General features: G+C 41.7%; 1 protein-coding gene across 1 annotated transcript; it reads left to right on the forward strand.

Moving 5' to 3' along the window:
- Positions 1 to 38: 38 nt before the first annotated feature.
- LOC124862677 (ubiquitin-conjugating enzyme E2 Z-like) lies at positions 39 to 21104 on the forward strand. The gene is made up of 8 exons (XM_047356730.1): positions 39 to 317; positions 397 to 863; positions 2168 to 2240; positions 7661 to 7848; positions 10517 to 10628; positions 16736 to 16848; positions 16976 to 17066; positions 18554 to 21104. The coding sequence occupies exons 2-8, from the start codon at positions 415 to 417 to the stop codon at positions 18734 to 18736; spliced, it is 1209 nt and encodes a 402-aa protein (XP_047212686.1). The 5' UTR covers positions 39 to 317; positions 397 to 414; the 3' UTR covers positions 18737 to 21104.
- Positions 21105 to 23501: the final 2397 nt, after the last annotated feature.

The following is a 23501-nucleotide window of genomic DNA, read 5'->3' on the forward strand; positions in this document are numbered from 1 at the left end:
TTCTCACTTCCAGCAGACCTGACAAGATGTTCCTGAAGTTCCGATATGATTCTTTAGTGATGGTGAGGTGTTCATTTTGAAGCAATTTCTTACCAACTTTTTTCCCATCAATAACATCCAGCCGAAGAACAGATTTCATTGTGGTAGCGAGTAGACAGTGTTTAAACTCATATGAAAACGTAAGACTTTAGGCAAGGTTGCTAAAATGTATTTATGCTAACGAGGAACAGCTATCATGTCGTGGGAGGAATTGATTTGCTCTCTGGCCTCGTCTAAAGCCGTTTCCTTGTTCTGTGATTGAGCTCGGAAACAGAAAGGTAAAGGGAATTTCTCAGTCAAGAGTCAATGTGGCTTTCAAGTTCCAGTACAGGTTAGTCCATATCTAATTTGTTTCAGCGTGCTAGCTCGTCAGCTATGGCGGACAGCTTTGGAGAGTATAGCGGCAGTGCCCATGGCTTAGGCGTTCCCGTACAGGGCAGCGGAGCCTTCCCTCTGCCGACTTTGGCCAACTCTTTGCCGGGGGGACACCCTCCTGCTAGCGGTGCTCATCCTAGCCCGAACTCGGCCTCTCCCACTGCAGCCGCGCTGGGTGGCCTGGCCGCTGTAATGTCCCCTATATCCGCTGTTACATCTTCTGCAACCGGATTTGGGAACACATTCACCTCCGGATCCTCGCCACCTGTCGTGGCCGTGTCTCCGATCGTACACACGTCCTCGCCCCTACCCGGTGTCGGCCTAGGAGTGGCTGGGCTAGCAGGCGGGGCACTCTTGTCTCAACTCCACGCCACGTCCTGGGACCCGACTCTTAGTGCAGATTGGGACAACGAGAAGGCATCCCAGCAATGCATTTTGAGGATAAAGAGGTAAATAAAAATGTATCGGAAACAGTTTGAATACTTTAGTCTGATAATGTGTAGTAAGGAGTGAAGTCAGAAAGCTTCATTAAAATGTTTGCTGTTACTGAACTCTTAATTAATCAGCAATAGCGTTTTTGCTGCGGCCGCAACAAGTGAAAGCACAAGCTAAGCCACGCACTCAGCGACTTAGAGAAAAAAGTTCTGCTGTCTTAATATATTTTAACTTATTTGTTCTGCATAGAGTTCTAAATGGCCTAGTTACTTGGTGTTAGTCCCTTATTGCAACTGGATGTTCAGGATTTTATAACATGCATTTTATCAGTAGAAGTAATGCCAGGGATTTGTACAAGACCCATTATTTCTTTATTCAATATGGTTATTTAATCTTTAGTTATTTCTATATAAATAAATTTAGTTTAAACTCTAAGTAGAAACTGAAGCTACCTTTTTTAAAATGCGACACCAGTGTTTTTATAAATGTTAATAATTTCTCACACTAGCTATTAATCACTTGCCATGACTGCTTCCTTTTGGTTAGTTTTTCACCATGCTTTCTCAAACCCCAAAAACTCCCTAAAATACACAACCCTAGTGCTGTTTATCGTCTTAGCTCAGATGAATGCACCTTTACTTTCTCATAAGATCAAACATTGTGTTTGAATTTTTAATGTCACAGTTGCTGTAAAAAATCCTACCAAGTTGTGCATGTCTGATGTTCCTAGTAGGGCTGCGCAAATTATCATTATTGCAGTAAGAATATATGTGATATGTTTGTAGAAGGACTGCAAGAAATGTTAACCAATTATTTAAGTACTATGCATTCAGGCTTTCTATTCCTGTAATATATTTACTGACATTTTTTAATCCAAAATAAAAAGTCATAGAAGGTAAAGAGGTGGTAAGGTGGTCAACCACAAACTCGTTGTTTCAATGCCATAACAGCAGACGTTAGTAACAACCAACTTTTTTCAGTGAAACCTTGTTGTTGAGATGGAAATAATGAATACATTTTCTTTCCAATAGCTGAATAGACTCATTGTATGGAGTCTGTGTTTGATATAAACCCAAAGCACAAAGACAGTAACAATTTGTAATTATTTTTTATTGCAGGTCATATCATCAGTGCAACTTACAATATTAATAGATATCAGATTTTCTTAAGATCGTGCAGCCCTAGTTAATTGTACTTAAAAGAACTTCGATAGTACTTAAAAGTTGCTGGTGAATTAGGGATTGCTACGTATCTTAGGATCACTTCCTCAGTTTCTAATTGAAGTGTCTCAGTTTTTTCTGTTGCCCTTTCATTGCAGGGATATTATGTCCATATACAAGGAACCCCCTCCTGGGATGTTTGTAGTTCCAGATCCTCAAGACATGACCAAGGTAAAAAGTACAGACCAGTCAACATCTGATTAATGTGGGAAGCATTAACCAGATTGCCACCTTTCCTGGCTTCAGCTGTCTTCTGTACCTGTTTTTAATCTGAAACATGTTAACTGTGGTCCTTCCTGACTCATTTTTATCAGTACGTTATTTTCCAATCTGGCTTCCACTTGACACTTGATATCCGCCATTGATCCATTAAAGGTGCATACTAATCATCTTTGCCATCTTGTTTGGGACCTCCAGTTCACAGCACTGTGTTTTAAAGAGAGGCTGTCCCCACAGAATGCTTTAAATTGTGGTGTTAGGATGCTAACCAGCAACTGCAGAGCAGTCTGCAGTGAACTAACTGGTTGGTGTTCACTCAGCCAGAAGGATAGCAAAGTTCTCTTCCAAGTATAATAGACCTAATCTTAGGCCACTATATAGGCTACTAATAACAAGAACTCGGATGAAAATCATAATGAAGAAATCCAGACTTTAAAAAAATGGTTGTGGAAGAAAACGGGGAATATTACATGAACAAATTGAAGGCTTGGTTCTGCCAATGTGTCCTGTAACCCCCTAGTTTTGACCAACAATTTTTTTTTTAAACATGCCGCAAAGTGAAAAAATGTCTGTGGTGAAAACAGACCCCTGAAATGTAGGACTGTGGCCCTGACTGCCTTGATTTCCAAAGCAGTGTTTCCCCTACCATTATCCAAGGGGGGGGACGGTGTTAGTTTTTGCGTTCTGGCTTGAAGCCCGGCCTCCAGCCATCAGTTACTTCTGTGTGACATAGTCACATTAAAGTAATCGACGTGAAACGGTAAAATATAAACACAAAAATAATACAAATAAACTACATACTAGTAATTTTTCTATTGTTGCATATGCATGAATGTCTTATATGCTTTTTTCCATTATAAAATGATCAACTAGGATAGTTATCTGGACCACAACCCAGCCAGAACTTCTACAAGGCTCAGGGGTTCTGATGTGAGGGGGGTAGCAGGAGAAGCAGAGAGGAGAGGTGCTGCTGTCTGTATGGTGAAGCTCCAAAGTTTGCCTGAAAAAGTAATAATTTTTGGCTCTATGAGAAAGTTTTTGTCTCAGCCATGGCAATAATGAGGATAAGGATTTTAAAGCGCAAAACTGCAGACTTTTGACCGCGGTGACGTTTTGTGATGTTATATGTAAGTTTTATGTTCAATATTGGATATTTGTGCTTCATGGATTCAACGGGGTCTGCCTCCCATTTGATGCGATGCAGGCAGTCTGATTACGGGCAGCTGCCCTCTGCCTGCTTCCTCCTCCTGCAGACGTGGGTTCTCTTAAGGACATTCAATAAATTTTGCTGCAATATTTGTGACATGAAGTGCAAGACCAATGGCGGGAATACTTCTAATCTGAGGAAGCACCTGGTTAAGATCAAGATTTTTCCCAAGGTTGAAGAGACACAATTTTCATCAGCCTCAGATCTACAGGGGTTGGACAATGAAACAGAAACACCTGGTTTTACACCACAATAATTTATATATGGTGTAGGGCCTCCTTTTGCGGCCAATACAGCGTCAATTCATCTTGGGAATGAAATATACAAGTCCTGCACAGTGGTCAGAGGGATTTTAAGCCATTCTTGCAGGATAGTGTCCAGGTCACTACGTGATACTGGTGGAGGAAAACGTTTCCTGACTCGCTCCGCCAAAACACCCCAAAGTGGCTCAATAATATTTAGATCTGGTGACTGTGCAGGCCATGGGAGATGTTCAACTTCACTTTCATGTTCATCAAACCAATCTTTCACCAGTCTTGCTGTGTGTATTGGTGCATTGTCATCCTGATACACGGCACCGCCTTTAGGATACAATGTTTGAACTGTTGTGGAATTTTCTTATCAAAGTGGGTAGAAGTTGACTCATAACAAGAGAAAATCCGGACTTTGTCTTTATAAGTTTTATTCAAAGGCATTCAGCGTTTGAAGACCCTGACACTGAGGTTAGTCAGTGAAACAGAGCCCCGAACAACATTTACACACAGTATTTATACCAGAACATGACAGTGTTATCTCAACTTCAAATAGTCTGTGTTTTATGACCCCAGACCCTTCTCGGGTTCAGAGGAGACTAGGTTACCTAGGAACAACCATCTACTCTCCCTGAGGCATCACCCTAACAAATGTCCTTAACCATTAAACTTCTGATAATGGCTTTTACAGCTTCCTCCTCTAACACAGATGTTCACTGGAGTGAGGTAAACCAAAGGTCATACATTGTGGAATGCTTACTGCAAGAATGTCCATCACAGAACCATTGGATGCACATGGTCCTCAAGAATGGTTCAGTAGTCCTTGGCAGTGACGCGCCCATCTAGCACAAGTATTGGGCCAAGGGAATGCCATGATATGGCAGCCAAAACCATCACTGATCCACCCCCATGCTTCATTCTGGGCATGCAACAGTCTGGATGGTACGCTTCTTTGGGGCTTTTCCACACCGTAACTCTCCTGGATGTGGGGAAAACAGTAAAGGTGGACTCATCAGAGAACAATACATGTTTCACATTGTCCACAGCACAAGATTTGCACTCCTTGCACCATTGAAACCGACGTTTGGCATTGGCATGAGTGACCAAAGGTTTGGCTATAGCAGCCCGGCTGTGTATATTGACCCTGTGGAGCTCCCGACGGACAATTCTGGTGGAAACAGGAAAGTTGAGGTGCACATTTAATTCTGCCGTGATTTGGGCAGCCGTGGTTTTATTTTTTTGGATACAATCCGGGTTAGCACCCGAACATCCCTTTCAGACAGCTTCCTCTTGCGTCCACAGTTAATTCTGTTGGATGTGGTTCGTCCTTCTTGGTGGTATGATGACATTACCCTGAATACCGTGGCTCTTGATACATCACAAAAACTTGCTGTCTTGGTCACAGATGTGCCAGCAAGACGTGCACCAACAATTTGTCCTCTTTTGAACTCTGGTATGTCACCCATAATGTTGTGTGCATTTCAATATTTTGAGCAAAACTGTGCTCTTACCCTGCTAATTGAACCTTCACACTCTGCTCTTACTGTTGCAACGTGCAATCAATGAAGACTGGCTACCAGGCTGGTCCAATTTAGCCATGAAACCTCCCACACTAAAATGACAGGTGTTTCAGTTTCATTGTCCAACCCCTGTATGTCTACAACTCCTGCATTCGTCACCGTTACCACGCCTGCATTCGTTAGTGACTCGTCTGCAGCCAGCAGCATGGCAGAAGAAGTGTTTGAAACAACTGAGATGTTACAAAACAAACAGCTGGATGTTGTTTTGATATATTCATTAAAGTTTATATAATGAGAAATAAATATGTTAAATTGAAACATTTTCAGATTTTATTAACAAATTAACATTTATTACCACACACAAAAGTACTGAAAACTGGTACCGATATTGATTCCCAGGTACTGGGTATCGGTTCAAATGTGACAGTTACCTATGTCTAGCTGCACAAGCCTGGATTTCTCAGGCATTTTATTTCAGAAGGCTACAAAGCTGCCAGACATATACACTGCTCAAAAAAATAAAGGGAAGACTTAAACAACACAATATAACTCCAAGTAAATCAAACTTCTGTGAAATCAAAATGTCCACTTAGGAAGCAACACTGATTGACAATCAATTTCACATGCTGTTGTACAAATGGAATAGACAAGAGGGGGAAATCTTTGGCGATTAGCAAGACACACACAATAAAGGAGTGGTTCTGCAGGTGGTGACCACAGACCACTTCTCAGTACCTATGCCTTCTGGCTGATGTTTTGGTCACTTTTGAATGTTGGTGGTGCTTTCACACTCGTGGTAGCATGAGACGGACTCTACAAACCACACAAGTGGCTCAGGTAGTGCAGCTCATCCAGGATGGCACATCAATGCGACCTGTGGCAAGAAGGTTTGCTGTGTTTATCAGGGTAGTGTCCAGAGCCTGGAGGCGCTACCAGGAGACAGGCCAGTACACTAGGAGACGTGGAGGAGGCAGTAGGAGGGCAACAACCCAGCAGCAGGACCACTACCTCTGCCTTTGTGCAAGGAGGAACAGGAGGAGCACTACCAGAGCCCTGCAAAATGACCTCCAGCAGGCCACAAATGTGCATGTGTCTGTACAAACGGTTAGAAACCGACTCCATGAGGATGGTATGAAGGCCCGACATCCACAAATGGGGGTTGTGCTCACAGCCCAACAACGTGCAGGACGCTTGGCATTTGCTAGAGAACACCAGGACTGGTGAATTCGCCACTGGCGCCCTGTGCTCTTCACAAATGAAAGCAGGTTCACACTGAGCACATGTGACAGAGTCTGGAGACACCGTGGAGAGCGATCTGCTGCCTGCAACATCCTTCACCACGACCGGTTTGGCAGTGGGTCAGTAATGGTGTGGGGTGGCATTTCTTTGGAGGGCGGCATGGCCCTCCATGTGCTCGCCAGAGGTAGCCTGACAGCCATTAGGTACTGCGATGAGATCCTCAGACCCTGTGTGAGACCATATGGTGCAGTTGGCCCCCGGTTCCTCCTAATGCAGGACAATGCTAGACCTCATGTGGCTGGAGTGTGTCAGCAGTTCCTGCAAAATGAAGACATCGAGGCTATGGACTGGCCCGCCCGTTCCCCAGACCTGAATCCAATTGAGCACATCTGGGACATCATGTCTCGCTCCATCCTCCAACGTCACATTGCACCACAGACTATCCAGGAGTTGGCGAATGCTTTAGTCTAGGTCTGGGAGGAGATCCCTCAGGAGACCATCTGCTGTCTCATCAGGAGCATGCCCAGGTGTTGTAGGGAGGTCATACAGGCACGTGGAGGCCACACACAATGCTGAGCCTCATTTTGACTTGTTTTAAGGACGTTACATCAAAGCTGGATCAGCCTGTAGTGTGTTTTTACACTTTAAATTTGTGTGTGACTCCAAAATCCAGGCCTCCAGTGATTTCCATTGATGATTTTTGTGTGATTTTGTTGTCAGCACATTCGACTTTGTACAGAACAAAATATTCAATGAGAATATTTCATTCATTCACATCTAGGATGTGTTATTTGAGTGTTCCCTTTATTTTTTTGAGCAGTGTATATGGTCCTGTTTTGTGCTCATAGATCACCTATGAAATGACTGAGGGACTGGGAGAATGTTGGGAGTGACACATGTAAATAGCACTCTTCACACAATGGCTGTTGGTGCCTGGCACTTTTAGGTCTATGTGTTTGCCTTACTTCACACTTGGTTGCTCCTGTTTTCCTAGAAGATGCTAGCTTCTGGTCCTTTTTGAAGAAATCTGTATTAAGAGCTATTTAGACCTGTTAGTGGACAAGTAAATTTGATAGATTTGAATGTATTCTCACATCTGTACCGGTTTTTTAAGACCTTTTTCTCTCTCCTTTCTGAATATCTCCAATATTTTAGATCCATGCTCTGATCACAGGACCATTCGACACGCCATATGAGGGTGGCTTCTTCCTTTTCTTATTTCGCTGTCCCCCAGACTATCCCATCCATCCACCCCGGGTAAAGCTCATCACAACCGGACAAAATACTGTACGTTTCAACCCCAACTTCTACCGCAACGGCAAAGTGTGCCTCAGTATCCTGGGGTGAGTTAGGCTCTCTGGCTTTGTTTACTTTCTGCTTGTCTTGTGTTCAGAATTTTGGAAACAGGAACATTTCTTGTTTTTTATGATAAAAAGAATAATTCTGGGGTTATAGACATTTCTGTTTAACTTTATAGTGTGTAAAGTTAATATTTTTCGAGTAGGAGTCGGGGTCAATGTTATCAGCACAGGCAAGAAAATACAGGTCCTTCTCAAAATATTAGCATATTGTGATAAAGTTAATTATTTTCCATAATGTCATGATGAAAATTTAACATTCATATATTTTAGATTCATTACACACTAACTGAAATATTTCAGGTCTTTTATTGTCTTAATACGGATGATTTTGGCATACAGCTCATGAAAACCCAAAATTCCTATCTCACAAAATTAGCATATCATTAAAAGGGTCTCTAAACGAGCTATGAACCTAATCATCTGAATCAACGAGTTAACTCTAACACCTGCAAAAGATTCCTGAGGCCTTTAAAACTCCCAGCCTGGTTCATCACTCAAAACCCCAATCATGGGTAAGACTGCCGACCTGACTGCTGTCCAGAAGGCCACTATTGACACCCTCAAGCAAGAGGGTAAGACACAGGAAGAAATTTCTGAACGAATAGGCTGTTCCCAGAGTGCTGTATCAAGGCACCTCAGTGGGAAGTCTGTGGGAAGGAAAAAGTGTGGCAGAAAACGCTGCACAACGAGAAGAGGTGACCGGACCCTGAGGAAGATTGTGGAGAAGGGCCGATTCCAGACCTTGCGGGACCTGCGGAAGCAGTGGACTGAGTCTGGAGTAGAAACATCCAGAGCCACCGTGCACAGGCGTGTGTAGGAAATGGGCTACAGGTGCCGCATTCCCCAGGTCAAGCCACTTTTGAACCAGAAACAGCGGCAGAAGTGCCTGACCTGGGCTACAGAGAAGCAGCACTGGACTGTTGCTCAATGGTCCAAAGTACTTTTTTCGGATGAAAGCAAATTCTGCATGTCATTCGGAAATCAAGGTGCCAGAGTCTTGATGGAAAGTGCTTAAGTAATGATTGTATGTTAATTAATTATGCTTTATATGTGCTTGTAAGGTAAGTTTATTTATATAGCGCTTTTCAGTAACGAGACCCTCAAAGCGCTGTACATACAATTACAATACAATCACAAAGAAAATAAACACCAATACAGACACAGAAAAACAAATCAAATGATACTACAATCCTTCTAAGAAATCTAAAAATCTATGAATCCTTCTGAGAAATCTAAAAATGTCTGGCCAGCATTACAATGATACAGATAACATTAATAATCCTTTGGGTTTTACTGGTAAGAGCTGGTTCTAAACCAATTTTTCTAAGAGGTAATTATATCATTAAGTCCACTATGTAGGGGAAAGCATCTTGTGCTGAGAGAGAATGATCCTTGGGTTCACTGGTATAATGCAGTTGTAGTCCAATAATAACAGTCATTTGCATCCATTGAAATTTAACTAAGCAATCACTGAGTTCTAACTAAGGACGCTGAGTCACTGGTGTAAAAACAGCTTTTCAAATTTTTAAGAAACTAGTATTATTTTCCTTTCACTGGTAAATCTAAAAATCTATGAAAAGGAGAAGAAATGAAATCCACATTTAGGTAAAAATAAGGACCATGGGAAAGCAATACACATAAGCAAAGATTTTGCAGGGGCATGGTGGACTCGTGAGGGTGCCAATATTTAAGTATGATCATGTGTGCAAAGAATTAGACTGTCAACACTGACGAAGGTGCCATTGTCCTTGAAAAAGAAATGGAGGTTTTACCAAACGGCCATACAGTTCAGTTCACAGATGAGGGGGGTTGATGGGGCAGAGCGTCGTATTTACAGAACATCCAGGAGAAATGTTTTGATAAGAAGCCTGTGAAGGCCACATCGGGTCTCCTGAATTAGACAAACAATAAATGTTTTGGTTCAGGCCGGCTGTGATTTTCCGCCTGCCTTCAAAGTCTTACTGGCATTCTCAATTTCAAATCCAAATAGCCAAATAGCTCAGGATCTACTGATACTATCAGTAGATCCTGAGCAAACAACTTTCTCCAAGATTAAATCATATCATCTTTGAGTCCGGGAAATGCAGCCAGCCTGCGATTCTGTTCAAGGATTGCGTCCAGCTTGCGATTCTGCTCTCTTAACATATCAGTCCGAGTGCTGAGAGCCCTAAAAATCTCTTCAAAACATCCCGGGCAGCTTTGGAGTGTTTTGAACAGCTGCCGATGTTTTACAAATCTTTCGAGAAGCCAGGTAACCGCCAACTCCAAAAAGCAGAAATCCTGTTATCAGAAATCCAATTATTTACAAATCTTCCACGTCCTCAACTGACATTGTTGTCAGGCACACAATCTTTCACTGCTGCCAGGAATCCGGAGAAGAACGTCCCGTCTGGACAAGAGGTACCCTGTGTCCCCGTCGAGAAAATTTTATCGATTACGTTGAGAGACCAGCTGACCAAATCCATAATGAACAAATTAGGAGGGTATGCGAACAGAGGCTCTAAGAAAAACATAGACAAAAGGCTGAAGCAGGGCAAAAAATGGGGGAGGATCGAGGAGAGAGTGGAAAAGCGTCTGACCCCACCGAGAGCAGAAAGAGAAAAAAAATTTGAAATGTGTGTGTGTGTATGTGAAATGTGTGTTTCTGTAGGACATGGACTGGCCCAGCGTGGAGTCCAGCCCAGAGTATATCATCTGTTCTGATATCCATTCAGTCCCTGATGACGGAGAATCCATATCACAATGAGCCCGGCTTCGAGCAGGTAATTTTTATCAGCAAGGCTGCCAATACTGGTGCAACTGTGAGTCCAACAGCACCCAGAACCTGAACCAGTGTTTTGTGGGAGTTTTTTGGGTTTTTTTAGGGACTAAAACCAACTTTCACCAGTTTTTGTTTAATCTTTTTTGGAGCTAAGGAAATGGTAGATAAAGCAAATTATTTTTACCGGAGATTATAGCTTCTCCTTGTTGCCTGTTATTTATAGTTCTCATGATAGATGAAATACTGTAGTCTATAGGAAAATCAGATATTTCAGCTAAATTATGTTACTGAAAATTAGCAGAATGTTTTAAAAATAATCTGGAGAAGTAAATGGTGAAGGCATGAAGCTCAAACCAGACTTGGTATAAATGTAGTTTATAAGCATATGAACTGGTTTTGCACCACCCCTGCTGTCAGTCACAGTCCTAGAGAATATGTCCAAGATCAGAACCACATGTTGGTGGTTCTAAAAACATTACTTTGGTGTACAGTATTACTATTTGCCTAGATAGGTTGGTGATGTTGCTGTATTTGTGGGTTTTCTAGTAGGTGTTTAACCTTCCTTTCTGTGGCTAAAAGTGTAGCACACAACTGCTGTTTTTTTTGCTGAAGTTGCTTGACAGAATGATATGATTTATACAATAAATACACTGCTTGAAAAATTGCAGAAGCACTTTTTCATCAGAGTATAATATCAAATCTGGGAAGTTAAGTAGTAGAAGGATTTGTTAACCAGTGTCAGCTGTTCTGGTGTCAACGAAATTAACAACAGGTGCACTAAAGGGGAAACTATGAGACAAACCCTAAAACAGGAATGGTTTGCAGGTGCAGGCTACGGACATTGTTTCCCTCCTCATATATTTGGCTGCTTTTCAGTAGTTTTGCATTTGACAGCAGGGTCAGTGTCTCTACTGGTAGCATGAGGCAATTATTGGACGTTAAAAGAGGTCCACATGTGTTTTTTGGACCTGGAGAAAGCATTCGACTGTGTCCCCCGTGATGCCTTGTGGGGTGTGCTCCAGGAGTATGGAATCAGGGGCCCTTTATTAGGGGCCATCCGGTCCCTGTACAAGCAGAGCAGGAGTTTGGTCCGCATTGCTGGCACTAAGTCGGACCTGTTCCCGGTGCATGTTGGACTCCGGCAGGGTCGCCCTTTGTCACCGGTCCTGTTCATAACTTTTGTGGACAGGATTTCTAGACGCAGCCAAGGGCCGGAGGCGGTCTGGTTTGGGGACCAGTGGATTTCTTCTCTTCTGTTTGCAGATGACGCCTCCTGCTGGCCCCCTCTAGCCAAGACCTATATCATGCGCTGGGGCGCATGCTGTAGGAGTGTGAAGCAGCTGGGATGAGGATCAGCTCCTCCAAGTCAGAGGCCATGGTACTCGACCGGAAAAGGGTGGCTTGTCCTCTTCAGGTTGGAGGGGAGTTCCTGCCTCAAGTGGAGGAGTTCAAGTATCTCGGGGTCTTGTTCATGAGTGAGGGAAGAATGGAGCGGGAGATTGACAGATGGATTGGTGCGGCTGCCGCAGTAATGTGGGGGCGCTGTGCTGGTCCGTTGTGGTGAAGAGAGAGCTGAGCTGAAAAGCAAAGCTCTCGATTTACCGGTCGGTCTACGTTCCTACCCTCACCTATGGCCATGAACTTTGGGTCATGACCGAAAGAACGAGATCCCGGATACAAGCGGCTGAAATGAGCTTCCTCCGTAGGGTGGCCGGGCACTCCCTTAGAGATAGGGTGAGGAGCTCGGCCATCCGGGAGGGGCTCGGAGTAGAGCCGCTGCTCCTTCACATCGAGAGGAGCCAGATGAGGTGGCTCGGGCATCTATTCCGGATGCCTCCTGGACGCCTTCCTCGGGAGGTGTTCCAGGCACGTCCCACTGGGAGGAGGCCCAGGGGACGGCCCAGGACACGCTGGAGGGACTATGTCTCTCAGCTGGCCTGGGAACGCCTTGGGCTCCACCCGGAGAAGCTGGATGAGGTGTCTGGGGAGAGAGACGTCTGGGTGTCTCTGCTGAGTCTGCTGCCCCCGCGACCTGGTCCCGGATAAGCGGAAAACGACGAGTACGAGTAAAAGAGGTTCCACAGGCAATCCAACTCCACCAGCATGGCAGATCAACATGTGCCATTTCCTGAAGGATTGTTGTGTCTCCCAGCACACTCTCAAGAACATTGAGGAGATTTCAGAAGACTGCTGTCCGAGGTCCTTAACCCATCCACAGGTCTGGTATGTGCTGCCTGCAACATTGTTCAGTATAATTGGTTTGGTGGTTGTGGGTCAGTGTTGGTCTGGGAAGGCATATCCAGGGAGGGACGCACAGACCTGTACAGGATAAACGATGGCACCCTGACTTCCATTAGGTAACGAGATGAAATCCTTAGACCCACTGTTAGATGCTTTACTGTGCAGTGGACCAGTCCAGTTTATTGGCCAGGTACTTAGTGTCTCAATGTCCTCCCAATGTTCACTGGTGAGTGAGGTGGTGTCCTTCTCCTGAAGTCTTATCACCATCTCTTTTGTCTTACTGGTGTTCAAGCACAGGTGGTTACGCTCACACCAGTCCACAAAGTCCATGATGACCAACCGGTACTCTAGCTCGTTCCCATCAGACACACAGCCCATAATGGCTGAGTTGTCAGAGAACTTCGAGAGATGACAGCTGTCCTTATTGTTCGTGTTGAAGGTGTAAACGGAGCTGCAGACTAGAGGGTGACACGGGAGTGGATTTTCTCTCCTGTCCCATCCCGCTCCCACAGAAAAATGTCTTGTCCCATCCCAATCCCAGGCCAGCATAACAAAAAAAATCCTGTCCCGTCCCACTCCTGGTAAATTGACTCCCACTCCCATCCCGCTCCCATTCAGAACGACTCCCACTCCTGTGCCACTCCCATTTTTGTTTTCTTCATTTAGTCTTTTGGCAATTTCTTTCTTTGAAGGACCAGTTAGGTCCCTGTTTTTAGCTGTAGTAAAGGCCAGTTAAAGTAAAAAGAATAATAATGAAGAAATAATAAAATATCAAACAAGGAAACAGACCATGCCTATCTTAGCTGAATAAACAAAATGTACATAGTTGTATTTTACGCATTTATTAAGTGATCGTTTCCTTTGAATAATGACATTACTTTTATGTTTCAAGTTGCTGAAACGAAAGAAAAATGCACCTAGTAAGAGAACTGTTCTTGAACAAAAGGCCAAAAAGGCATTACCTTCACAATTTAGAAACTGTACCTCAATGGTTCACAGCCCTGGTCCTCAGGGACCCCTTCCCTGCAAGTTTTAGATGTTTGTCTGCTCCAGAACACCTGATTCAAATTCTGACATGACCTCCTATACAGGCATCAAGAATGGAGGGTCAAACTGGACAAAATTAAAACAATAAAATCATCATTAAATAAATAAATGTTGTGAATGTCCCATAAGTGAAGTAAATGTAACATGAAAGAAATGTAACATTAAATGTGCCATTAAATCAAAGGTACCATTTATTTATTTAATACATCATTAGAAACGATAAATGTACCATTATATCATGAAATGGAATATTATGCAATTAAATGTGCCACTGAATAATTAAGTATAATTTTAAAGACGACATGGCGTAATTAGTGGTACACTTAATATTTAATGATGTATTAAATAAATTGTACATTTAATGGTACATTACATTTTTTTCTATTTCACAACATATTTATTTAATATCTTCCCTTGATGAAGCCTTTCTACGGAGTCCGCGAGGGGACAAGGGGGGATTATTTTCTTTTTTGAGTCCCCACGCAATAGTCTTTGCGTTATTTCGCAATACTTTGTGGGATAGTTTCCAAATCAGATAACTGCAAAAATGAAACAAACACTACACCCGTTTTGAGATTTATTGAGTTTTATTTTGAAATCGGCCTTAAATAAAATTATCTTCAAATCAGACTAAAAGTTTTTATCCACAAGCTGTCAAACAAACTACTGAACAATAATGCTGCACGAAACCACATCTGTGACACTTTGTTTGCTTATTACTGCTGCATGATGTGTACTTTTTTTTGTACGCCGTGTTTTTGTTTTTATTGTGATTTGAACGGTTCTTCTTATCCTAAGAATTTCATCGCATTGTTTACTGCGTGTTAACCTGCATATGACAAATAAACCATATCAATCACATATCAGTGCTGTTTGTTTTATGAGCAGTTTGTCATCTGTGCTGCTGTTCCAAAATGCCGAACGCAAAAGTATTGCGTGGGGACGCAAAAGTAATAAATTTCCCCATGTCCCCTCACGGGCTTCCGTACCTTACCTCTTAAATCTTTAGAGCACATGCAGCAATTTTGTTGGTCAGATGAGACTTGACACATGATGGTACTTTTGGTTTGATGAATGAAGAGATGCAGGGTTGATTTAATCCAGAATCTGTCTTACAAGTGTCCCTTAATCACTGGTGAACTTGATTACGACTAAACACGTTTTACAAGCAGCAGACTGCGTGTTAACACCGCTACATTCAACTCTCCTGAAGTTCGGTCATATTTGCGACTTTCCTGTCAACTCTATGAGTTTAATAGATAAGTCCTTACTTCTGACCTTACGTTGCAAATCCAATTTTACCACGTCCAGTTCTGCACCTGCGTTTGCTCCCTCCATCCTGAACGCAGGTGGAAAACATCGATCAGAAGCACTGTTGGCTTGTGGGTCGTGTAGTTTGTTTGACTCGCATTATAGTATAGGCTTCTTTGAAAAAAACTACACAATGGCGGCGTCGATCCAAGTTTTTTTTTCTTAAAGTTTATAACAAAGTCTCAGATTTACATCTCCAAAGACAATTGATCCTAGTTTATTTTCCCTCCTGTTGGTTAGCTCCCGCTCCCGTCTGCTCCCGTTCATGTTTTATCCTGTACCGTCCCAATCACGTGATCTTTACTGATGCTGTCTCCCGTCCCACGGGATTCCCATGGGAATCCCGTGACCCGTGGGACTCCCGAAAAAATGTCACCCTCTACTGCAGACTATCACCTCTCACTCAGCTGCGCAGCCTCGCGTACTGTGGCCAGTCAGTGAGGTAATCAATGTTCCAGGGAGCAAGGTGTCCATCCACTCCCATGTCGTCCAGCTTCTTCCGCAGCAGTGCAAGTCTGATGGTGTTGAAAGTGCTGGAGAAGTCAAAGAGGATACATTTTACTACGCTCCCAGGGCTCTCTAGGTGAGTGAGGTTGGGCCTGTAGGCACACTGCAGTGGGTCCAAGGTGGGGCTCTTGGCAGTGCAGAGGTGGTTGAGGATGAGCCTCTCCATGCTCTCCATCAGGTGGGAGGTCAAGGCCGATTTCTGTAGTGTAGCCATTTTCTGATGGCTACTCCCAGAATAATGCACCAATATACTAATCTCTGATGATCTCAAGCTGGTTTTTTTAACATAATGAGTTCTCTATACTCCAGGGACCTACACAGCTACCAGATCCCTGTCCAATAGAGCACCTTGGGATGTGATGGAATGGGAGATTTGCATTATCGATGTGTAAAAATCTAATCTGCAGTAACTGTTGGATGTTATCGTCTGAGAAATGTTTCTGACACTGTGTTAAATCTGGACCATAAACAATAAAGGCTGTTTTGTAGGCCGAAGCAGATCCAACCCCATACTGGCAATCGGTACCTAATAAAGTGACCAGTGAAGGTATTTGATATTTCTAACATGCTTAGTAATCTTTTTATTCACACTAGTCCAGGAAATAGGCAGAGAAGGAGAAAAACATGCAGCCAAGGTTCCAAGGTTGGTAATTAAATCCCTGCATATAGGGTTGCCTGCCCTGCCGTTGTATTCCTGTACTCTGCATTTTGTTTGCATGCAAATCTTTTATTTTATAGTATACAATAAATGTCAAATGGGATAATGCCACATTGTAGCCACTGAGTGAAAACGGAGCAAGCCAATAACAGTTTTGTCATGGTGAAGTTGTTTCCAACTCTGAATTATACATTGAAACCTATCTGCACTGATGTAACAAAAGATCTGGAGGCTGGAGCTGTGGGTAATATTTACTTAAAGCCCTGGGAACTCGGCTGAGAGGCTGCTGTATGTTAGCCACATCAGAAGTTACAAAGTACGCTTGCGGTCTGTGTGTCCTACAGGAGCGCCACCCAGGGGACAGTAAGAACTACAATGAGTGTATCCGCCATGAAACTATGAGGGTGGCTGTGTGCGACATGTTGGAAGGCAAAGTACCCTGCCCTGAAGCTCTGAGGTGAGAAAGCACACACCTCACTTATAATTATAATTAATTAATAATTATTCTTTCTAGATTTATTGTGTGTTGCATTTAGGGTCTTGTTTTATTAAACTTATTGGAGTGTTTTTTGTCTGGGCTTTAGTAGTGTGATGGAAAAGTCCTTCCTTGAATACTATGATTTCTATGAGGGAGTCTGCAAAGAGAGGCTGCATCTGCAGGGTCAGAACATGCAGGTAAATCTCGTTATTTTTTTAATAATTTTAGAATCATTTTTGCCGAAATTTAACAATAAAAGATGGTTGTGCCCAAAATTATCCATACCTTTGGCCAACCTAGATTTGAAATCATTTTCATTTGAATAATTTTAATTAAACCATAAATGAGATGGGCATCTCTCAAAAGATAATCAAAAATGTAAAAAAGAAAATCTGTTTTTATTTCAACTTTTAATAATGATTGGATATCAAAAGGTTTTTATACCCTTCTCAATAATAAAAAAAAAACCTTAACATTGTTTTTGTACAGTTCTGTTATGTGTTGCTCTGTTTGGATGTTGCTGAGCACACAAAGGTTGCACTTTTTGAACATCGCACAGAGCTTTTTGATGGCCGTGGAAGGAAGCACCTCTACTGCCGGTTGCTTAGTGTGACAGAGAGGAGAAGCAGGGAAACCAACATGGGAGATGGCATAGCTGCACCACCTAAACAGACTAACACAACAAAGCCAGGGTTGCAAGAGGGGCGGGCGTAGTGGGCTTGCGTTTACTCTCGATTGTTCTCTCACCCATATCATCCCTGACATTTTTGTAGATAGGAAAATGTTGAATTGGGGTTGCTATGTTTTGGGAATGGAGGGGTAGAGGAGAAAACATTTATGGTTTTCACAATTACATGGAAAATTCCCTTGAAAGGTGAGGAGGCTCTTCCTACTATTAAGGCATACCCCTTCACCTTATTCTTTTGAAGAATAATTAATCTTTGATTTGCTCAGAGGTAAACTAATCATGCCACATTTGGTCTCCTTTCTTCAACCTACCTACAGTGCTTGAAATTCGCTCACTGTAGTATGTATCCAGAGTTGGCAACATTAGCCAGACATCTCTAAACAACATCATGCACCTCATCTTGTGTTTTTCCTCTGATACTGGATAGAACGTCTTATATCACCCATAATAAACCAGGAGATTTTGGGTCTTCTTGGTCTCCTCCTACAAATCTTCAGTACTAGGCAGGTCTCATTCTCGCAGGTCAAACATTTTCACTGCAGTTTTGGTTTAAGAACAGCGTTTTGCACTGCTAACTGTTGATTGCTGGTGGAAACTAAGTATGACTGCCCATCTGATCTTTGGACATGATGGGAAAATAAGAATAGAGCTGAATTTCTAAAGAATGCTAATGATCCTTGGCTGCCTATTTGTTTATCTGTCAAAATGTTCAAACTATTGTTCTTTGATCTACATGCCAAATCACTTGAAACCTTAGGTTAAATCTGTTGGGTTAAGATGATCAATTCTAGGCACTTTAAATCGTCTGTGATTGTGGCTGCCTTGTGTCATTGTGGTAAGAGTTGTGACCCAGACAATACAAATATGAAATATGAAAGACAAACAGATGCCACTTTTTTCTGGTGGGTTGTGGTTTTCTCCCTATTTATTAGAAATTTCCTGTTGAGGCTTAGCTTACATTTACTCTCTAACGTGCTTAATGTTGCCTTTCGCCAGGACCCATTTGGTGAGAAGCGTGGTTGTTTCGATTACCAGAGCCTGCTCGCCCGCCTCAGTGCCACTCACAGACGAATACGGGAAAAATGCTTGGCAGAGGATAACCAAAATGACAACAACTCAGACTCAGATACCAGTTCTTCCGAAACAGACCTCGACAGCCAGGGCAGCTCTCAGCCCTGACTCCATGGTGCTGGTCTTGAACTGATTAAAACTTTGGTTCTTTATTTTGCCTCCATTTCTTTCTAACTCATTGGTTTCTGTGAGGGATCTTATAATGGTATCTTATTGTTCATGGCTTCACCAGCCAAGATGAATCCAGGGTTTAGAACTGAAATGATACTCCCATTGTGTGCTGAGAGAAAAATAAGGCATCCCTGTTCTCCCACTGAAAAAGGCCGCCCGCCTACTAGTTTAATGGGGACAGATTTGACTAGGTTTTTGTTCGACCTTTGCAGCTAATCCAAAACCTTTATTTTGATGGTAGTTTTACATAGATTTTCCAAAATAAAATGGTAATACCCAAATTTAGGTTAGTCCCCCCAGTGAAAAAGCCAAGGTGTTTAGACAGGCTTGGGCTGAATAAGTGAAATTTATGCGAAAATCCATTATCGCTTGAATAAGCTGAAGCAGATGTCAGGCCGTCCTTCATGGCAGCCTTGTTTTGTTTTTAGATGTAAGGAAGACATTGTTCACAGAGGGAAAACTCAGAGGAGCTGCTCTAAAGATTTTGTCTAATTAAGTGGACAGGTTTACGTCTGTCTGAACAACCAGGCTGCAGATAGATGCAGCTCTGAATTTGTTATGAAAATGTTATCCTCAGATTTCTTTTTAGATGTTCGACTTTGACACTGTTGACAATGAATCAGGAATGACTGATTGTCAGATGTGGAGAAAAGCTGTTTGAACATCACTTTGACACATTTTCCATTGGGTATGCCTTTTTTTCCCCCTCAGTGCTGTAAGGAAACAAAGGGTGATTTACAGTGTGCAGAGTAAATTGCTCATTTGTAAACTTTGTTTTTTTTGCTACTGAGATACAAACTAACTATCCAGTTCTTTAGCTACACCATCAACGATAAAGTCAACTAAAGAACGTCAACAAAAAGCACTGGAAAGTGTAACACTACAACTCTGTTCAAGGCTGTGTACCACAATAATAGGCAATTGTGTTGTTAAAATTCTTAAATGTGGAATTTAGATAATTTTGTTGGAAAAAAAGATAGTCACTATTTAAAGAAACTGCTTTTACCATCATATCTTCACGCATCCAGAAGATTAGTTTTTTCGTACACACGTTGTCCACTGATCAAAGAATAAATTAACTGTTGACTAACGTCCTTGATGAAATGATAGTTTTGGTCAGTTGAATACAATCACATAAATGGACTGCAATCAGTGGGAAATGAATGTCATTAGTTGGACTTTAAAGGAAACATATTCCCTGCCCTTCAATTCAGCAGATGCTTCAGCAAAATGTTTTGACCAATGAAATGAAGTCAAGAGAAGCTTTGTGTTTTCAAATATTCAGCCTTCAATCTGGATATTAGAAAAAAAACAATCAAGGGTTTATAACTGAAACGATACTCCCTTTGTGGAATATAATTTAAGTTCTAAACCAACAAGTAACCTAACAGCTCACTAGGTTACTGTTGTATGAAATAAAAAAAAAATGAAACATTTATTTTGGACAAAAACTTTATTAATTTACATGCAGCACAAAATGTCTTTGTCGCCAAAACAGCCCTGCCTATAATTTATTGAAATTGATGTTTTAATTACGCATAAATTAGAAAACGGTATTAAAACTATATTCTACTTGGATCTCAGCTGAAAGGCATGAGACAGGAAGTACTTGTCTGCTGAAGCACAAATATTAAATCTATTTTCTTTTAAATTAAATAAAAAATATATATTATGTACAAGATTTAAACACAAAATTAAGTTATCTGACTATTTCTTACTTTTTGCCAGTTGTCATGGAAATACCAGAGACTTAATGAAGTTTCACCACCCCTCAGAAACAGAGGAGGCCACAAGCTTGAAGCGTTTTTTTACAACAATCATTGTCAACAAGATATGCTAATAGTAACATGGTTTCCATTAGATAAAGATTCAGTTTTAGATATTTGTTTTGAAACTAACTTAGGGGTTGGGTTTAAATTCAAGTCAGTTTTATCAATGTTTTCATTCATTAAGACAAAGAAAAGTGCTATGCTTTGTCTAAAGCACTCTGCCCCACTGGCTGCTGTTTGACCACTAAGAAATAAAATAAGACTACCAATCTAAGGCATTCCTCTTCATTTTCTTTAGGTTCTATTGAAATTCTTAGAAGAAGAAACTTACAGCTTATTCAATCTCATTATCTAACTGTTGATTGTGACGCACTTCCTAAACTAGAAAATGCTACCTGTGTGGGTATGGGGGTCAGGCAAGGTTTTTGTAGATTTATTAAACCTGGGTTGGTCAAAATGGATATTTCAAAGTCTTGAACTCATTTGTATGGTACTTGTTTCAGAAAAGTACAAAATAAAGTGTAATAAAGTCCTGATGATTATGACTGCTCTTTTTTTCTCTTTCCTGTCCTGCAGAGTAGCACTCAGAATTGTCTGAGTGCCAATAAGAATCCCAACAGATTTACTTTCACAAGTGGAACATTACGGCTAACACTAATGCTGTTTGAAATGTATTAAAGAAACTTTATTAGAAACTGCTTTGGGAGTATTTCAATTGTTATAGACACTTAAACGAATAGGAAACAAGATGCAGGAAAAAGATGGGGGGGGGGAGAGAGAAGAAGAATGAAGATACTTATTCCCCTTTTTCACTGGCTATAGTTTGGTGACCCGGCTCCACTCAGTCTCTCTCTACTCAGCACAGAACCAGTTGTGTTTCCACAGACTGCTGGAGTTTTGGTTTGAACTCCCGCTTCCAGCAATCAGTGTAGTGCACTGTGTGGCTAATAACATTACTGTGGGACATTGTCACATTGAAGTAATCTGGCGAAACTAAAAAATAAATGTAAAATAAAACCAAATAAGCAAAATGCAAATAAAGTTTTTATTGTATATGCAAGAATGTCATATGTTATTTTCATTTATAAAAATCATCCACTATGATAATTATCTAGAACACAGCCCATCCAGAACTTCTAAAATAAGGCTCAGGGGTTCTGATATGAGGGGGGTGACAGGAGAAGCAGAGAGGAGAGATGCTGCTTTCTGGATGGTGAAGCTCCAAAGTTTGCCTGAAGAAGTAACAATTTTGGGCTTTATGATGTTTTTATCTCAGCCTTGGCAATAACGGTGTCAGGCTGGATGTTGGGTCTTTGTGCTCCATGGATTCAGCAGGGACTTCCTCCCATGTGACATGATGCAGGCATTCTGATTACAGGCAGCTACTCTGTGCTCCCTCCTGCAGATGCTGGTTCATTTAAGGACCATCAATACATTTTCAAACCAAACACTGTTTTATGGTGCTTTTGTGTTTTGGGGAAAACGTGTGTCTGAACAGCGGATTTTATGTGTTATCAGCTGGTTTAGGATTTTATTAAGTACAGTGGTCTCTACCTGCATGTAATTCAGAAAGATGACATGCTGCTTTTTTTTTTTTTTTTTTTTTGCCTTTAGGCATGGTTCATGATTTGTAAATGATAAATTTTATTTAGGTTTGACCCGCTCCAGCTTATGTGGTCTTTAAAATGTTTTTGGCACTCTTGAGTTTTATTTACTTAAAACCATCTAATTTCTCTTGGTCCCATGGCCAATGAGTGAACAGCGGTTTGTTCATGTCACATGTAGTCCTGACTTAGACTCGATTGTTCCTGCTCAGGAGCAGGGTCCAAAAAACTAGGTACCGGTATGGAAAAAACAGTCATGGAAACGCTCACAAAGCGACCTGAGTGGAGCGGAGCTGTGCTAAATTGAGCCAGATGAAAAGTTCTATTGATAAAAAACTCTTGTTGCTTCAATATACCAAGTCATTTTGGACAATTTCACTATTCCAGCTTTGTGGGAATAGTTTAGGGATAGCCCCCTCTGTTCTAGCATGACTGGGCATCAGTGCACAAAGCAAGTTCAATAAAGAGATGGATGAGTGCATTTGCAGTACTACCCTAAACCTGACAGAACACCTTTGGGATAAGTTAAAATATGGACTGTAAGCCATGCTGTTTTGTCCAACATCATTACCTAACCTAACATATGATCCTCATGGAAAAATGGTCAAAGATTCCCATAAACGTTCTTTTAAACCTTGTGAAGTCTTTTTAGAAAAGATGAAACTGGTGTAGCTGCAAAGGATGACCAAACGCAAAATGAATGCCTTTGTACTAGGAATGGGATTTCATTTATAGTGACACACCTACTTTCAGCAAAATGCCAGAATGATCTCTTTTTTTACTTTAGAGTTCTTTTAGTACTTTCTTTAAAGTCAGGTGTTTACAATGCATTAGGAAAGCTCAGACGATTTCAAGACTTTGTAAGCTGCTGACAGATCAATTTAAAACATTTAGTTAAATGGAGACACCAGGAGACGGCAGTGGTGCAGGGGTAAAGCACACAACCCATGTATGGAGGCTACAATTCTCGACATAGCCGTCACATTTGGCCGATGGCCTTGTCTCCCCCCCTCTCCATCCCATTTCCTGTCGGTCAACTTACAAGATAAAGGCCACTAGTTCCAAAAAAATATAAAGAAATAAATGGTGGGCCTTCAAACACTCTGCTTCCTTGTGTTTCATTGTGGAAAGATCAATAGAGTTTTGGCAGGACATCAGGAAGCTAGTTGGGGATCTCCTTAACTCTGGTTCATCAAACGGAACAATTTCTAGATAAATGTTTTACATTCATCTGTTTAAATTATTAGTATAAACAGCAAGGGAATGTCCAGCCATCATACTGCTCAGGAAGGAGATGGTTTCTGAATATGAGATATATTTTGAGTTGAA

This window comes from Girardinichthys multiradiatus, chromosome X (assembly GCF_021462225.1).
Source record: "Girardinichthys multiradiatus isolate DD_20200921_A chromosome X, DD_fGirMul_XY1, whole genome shotgun sequence".
Taxonomy (NCBI): domain Eukaryota; kingdom Metazoa; phylum Chordata; class Actinopteri; order Cyprinodontiformes; family Goodeidae; genus Girardinichthys; species Girardinichthys multiradiatus.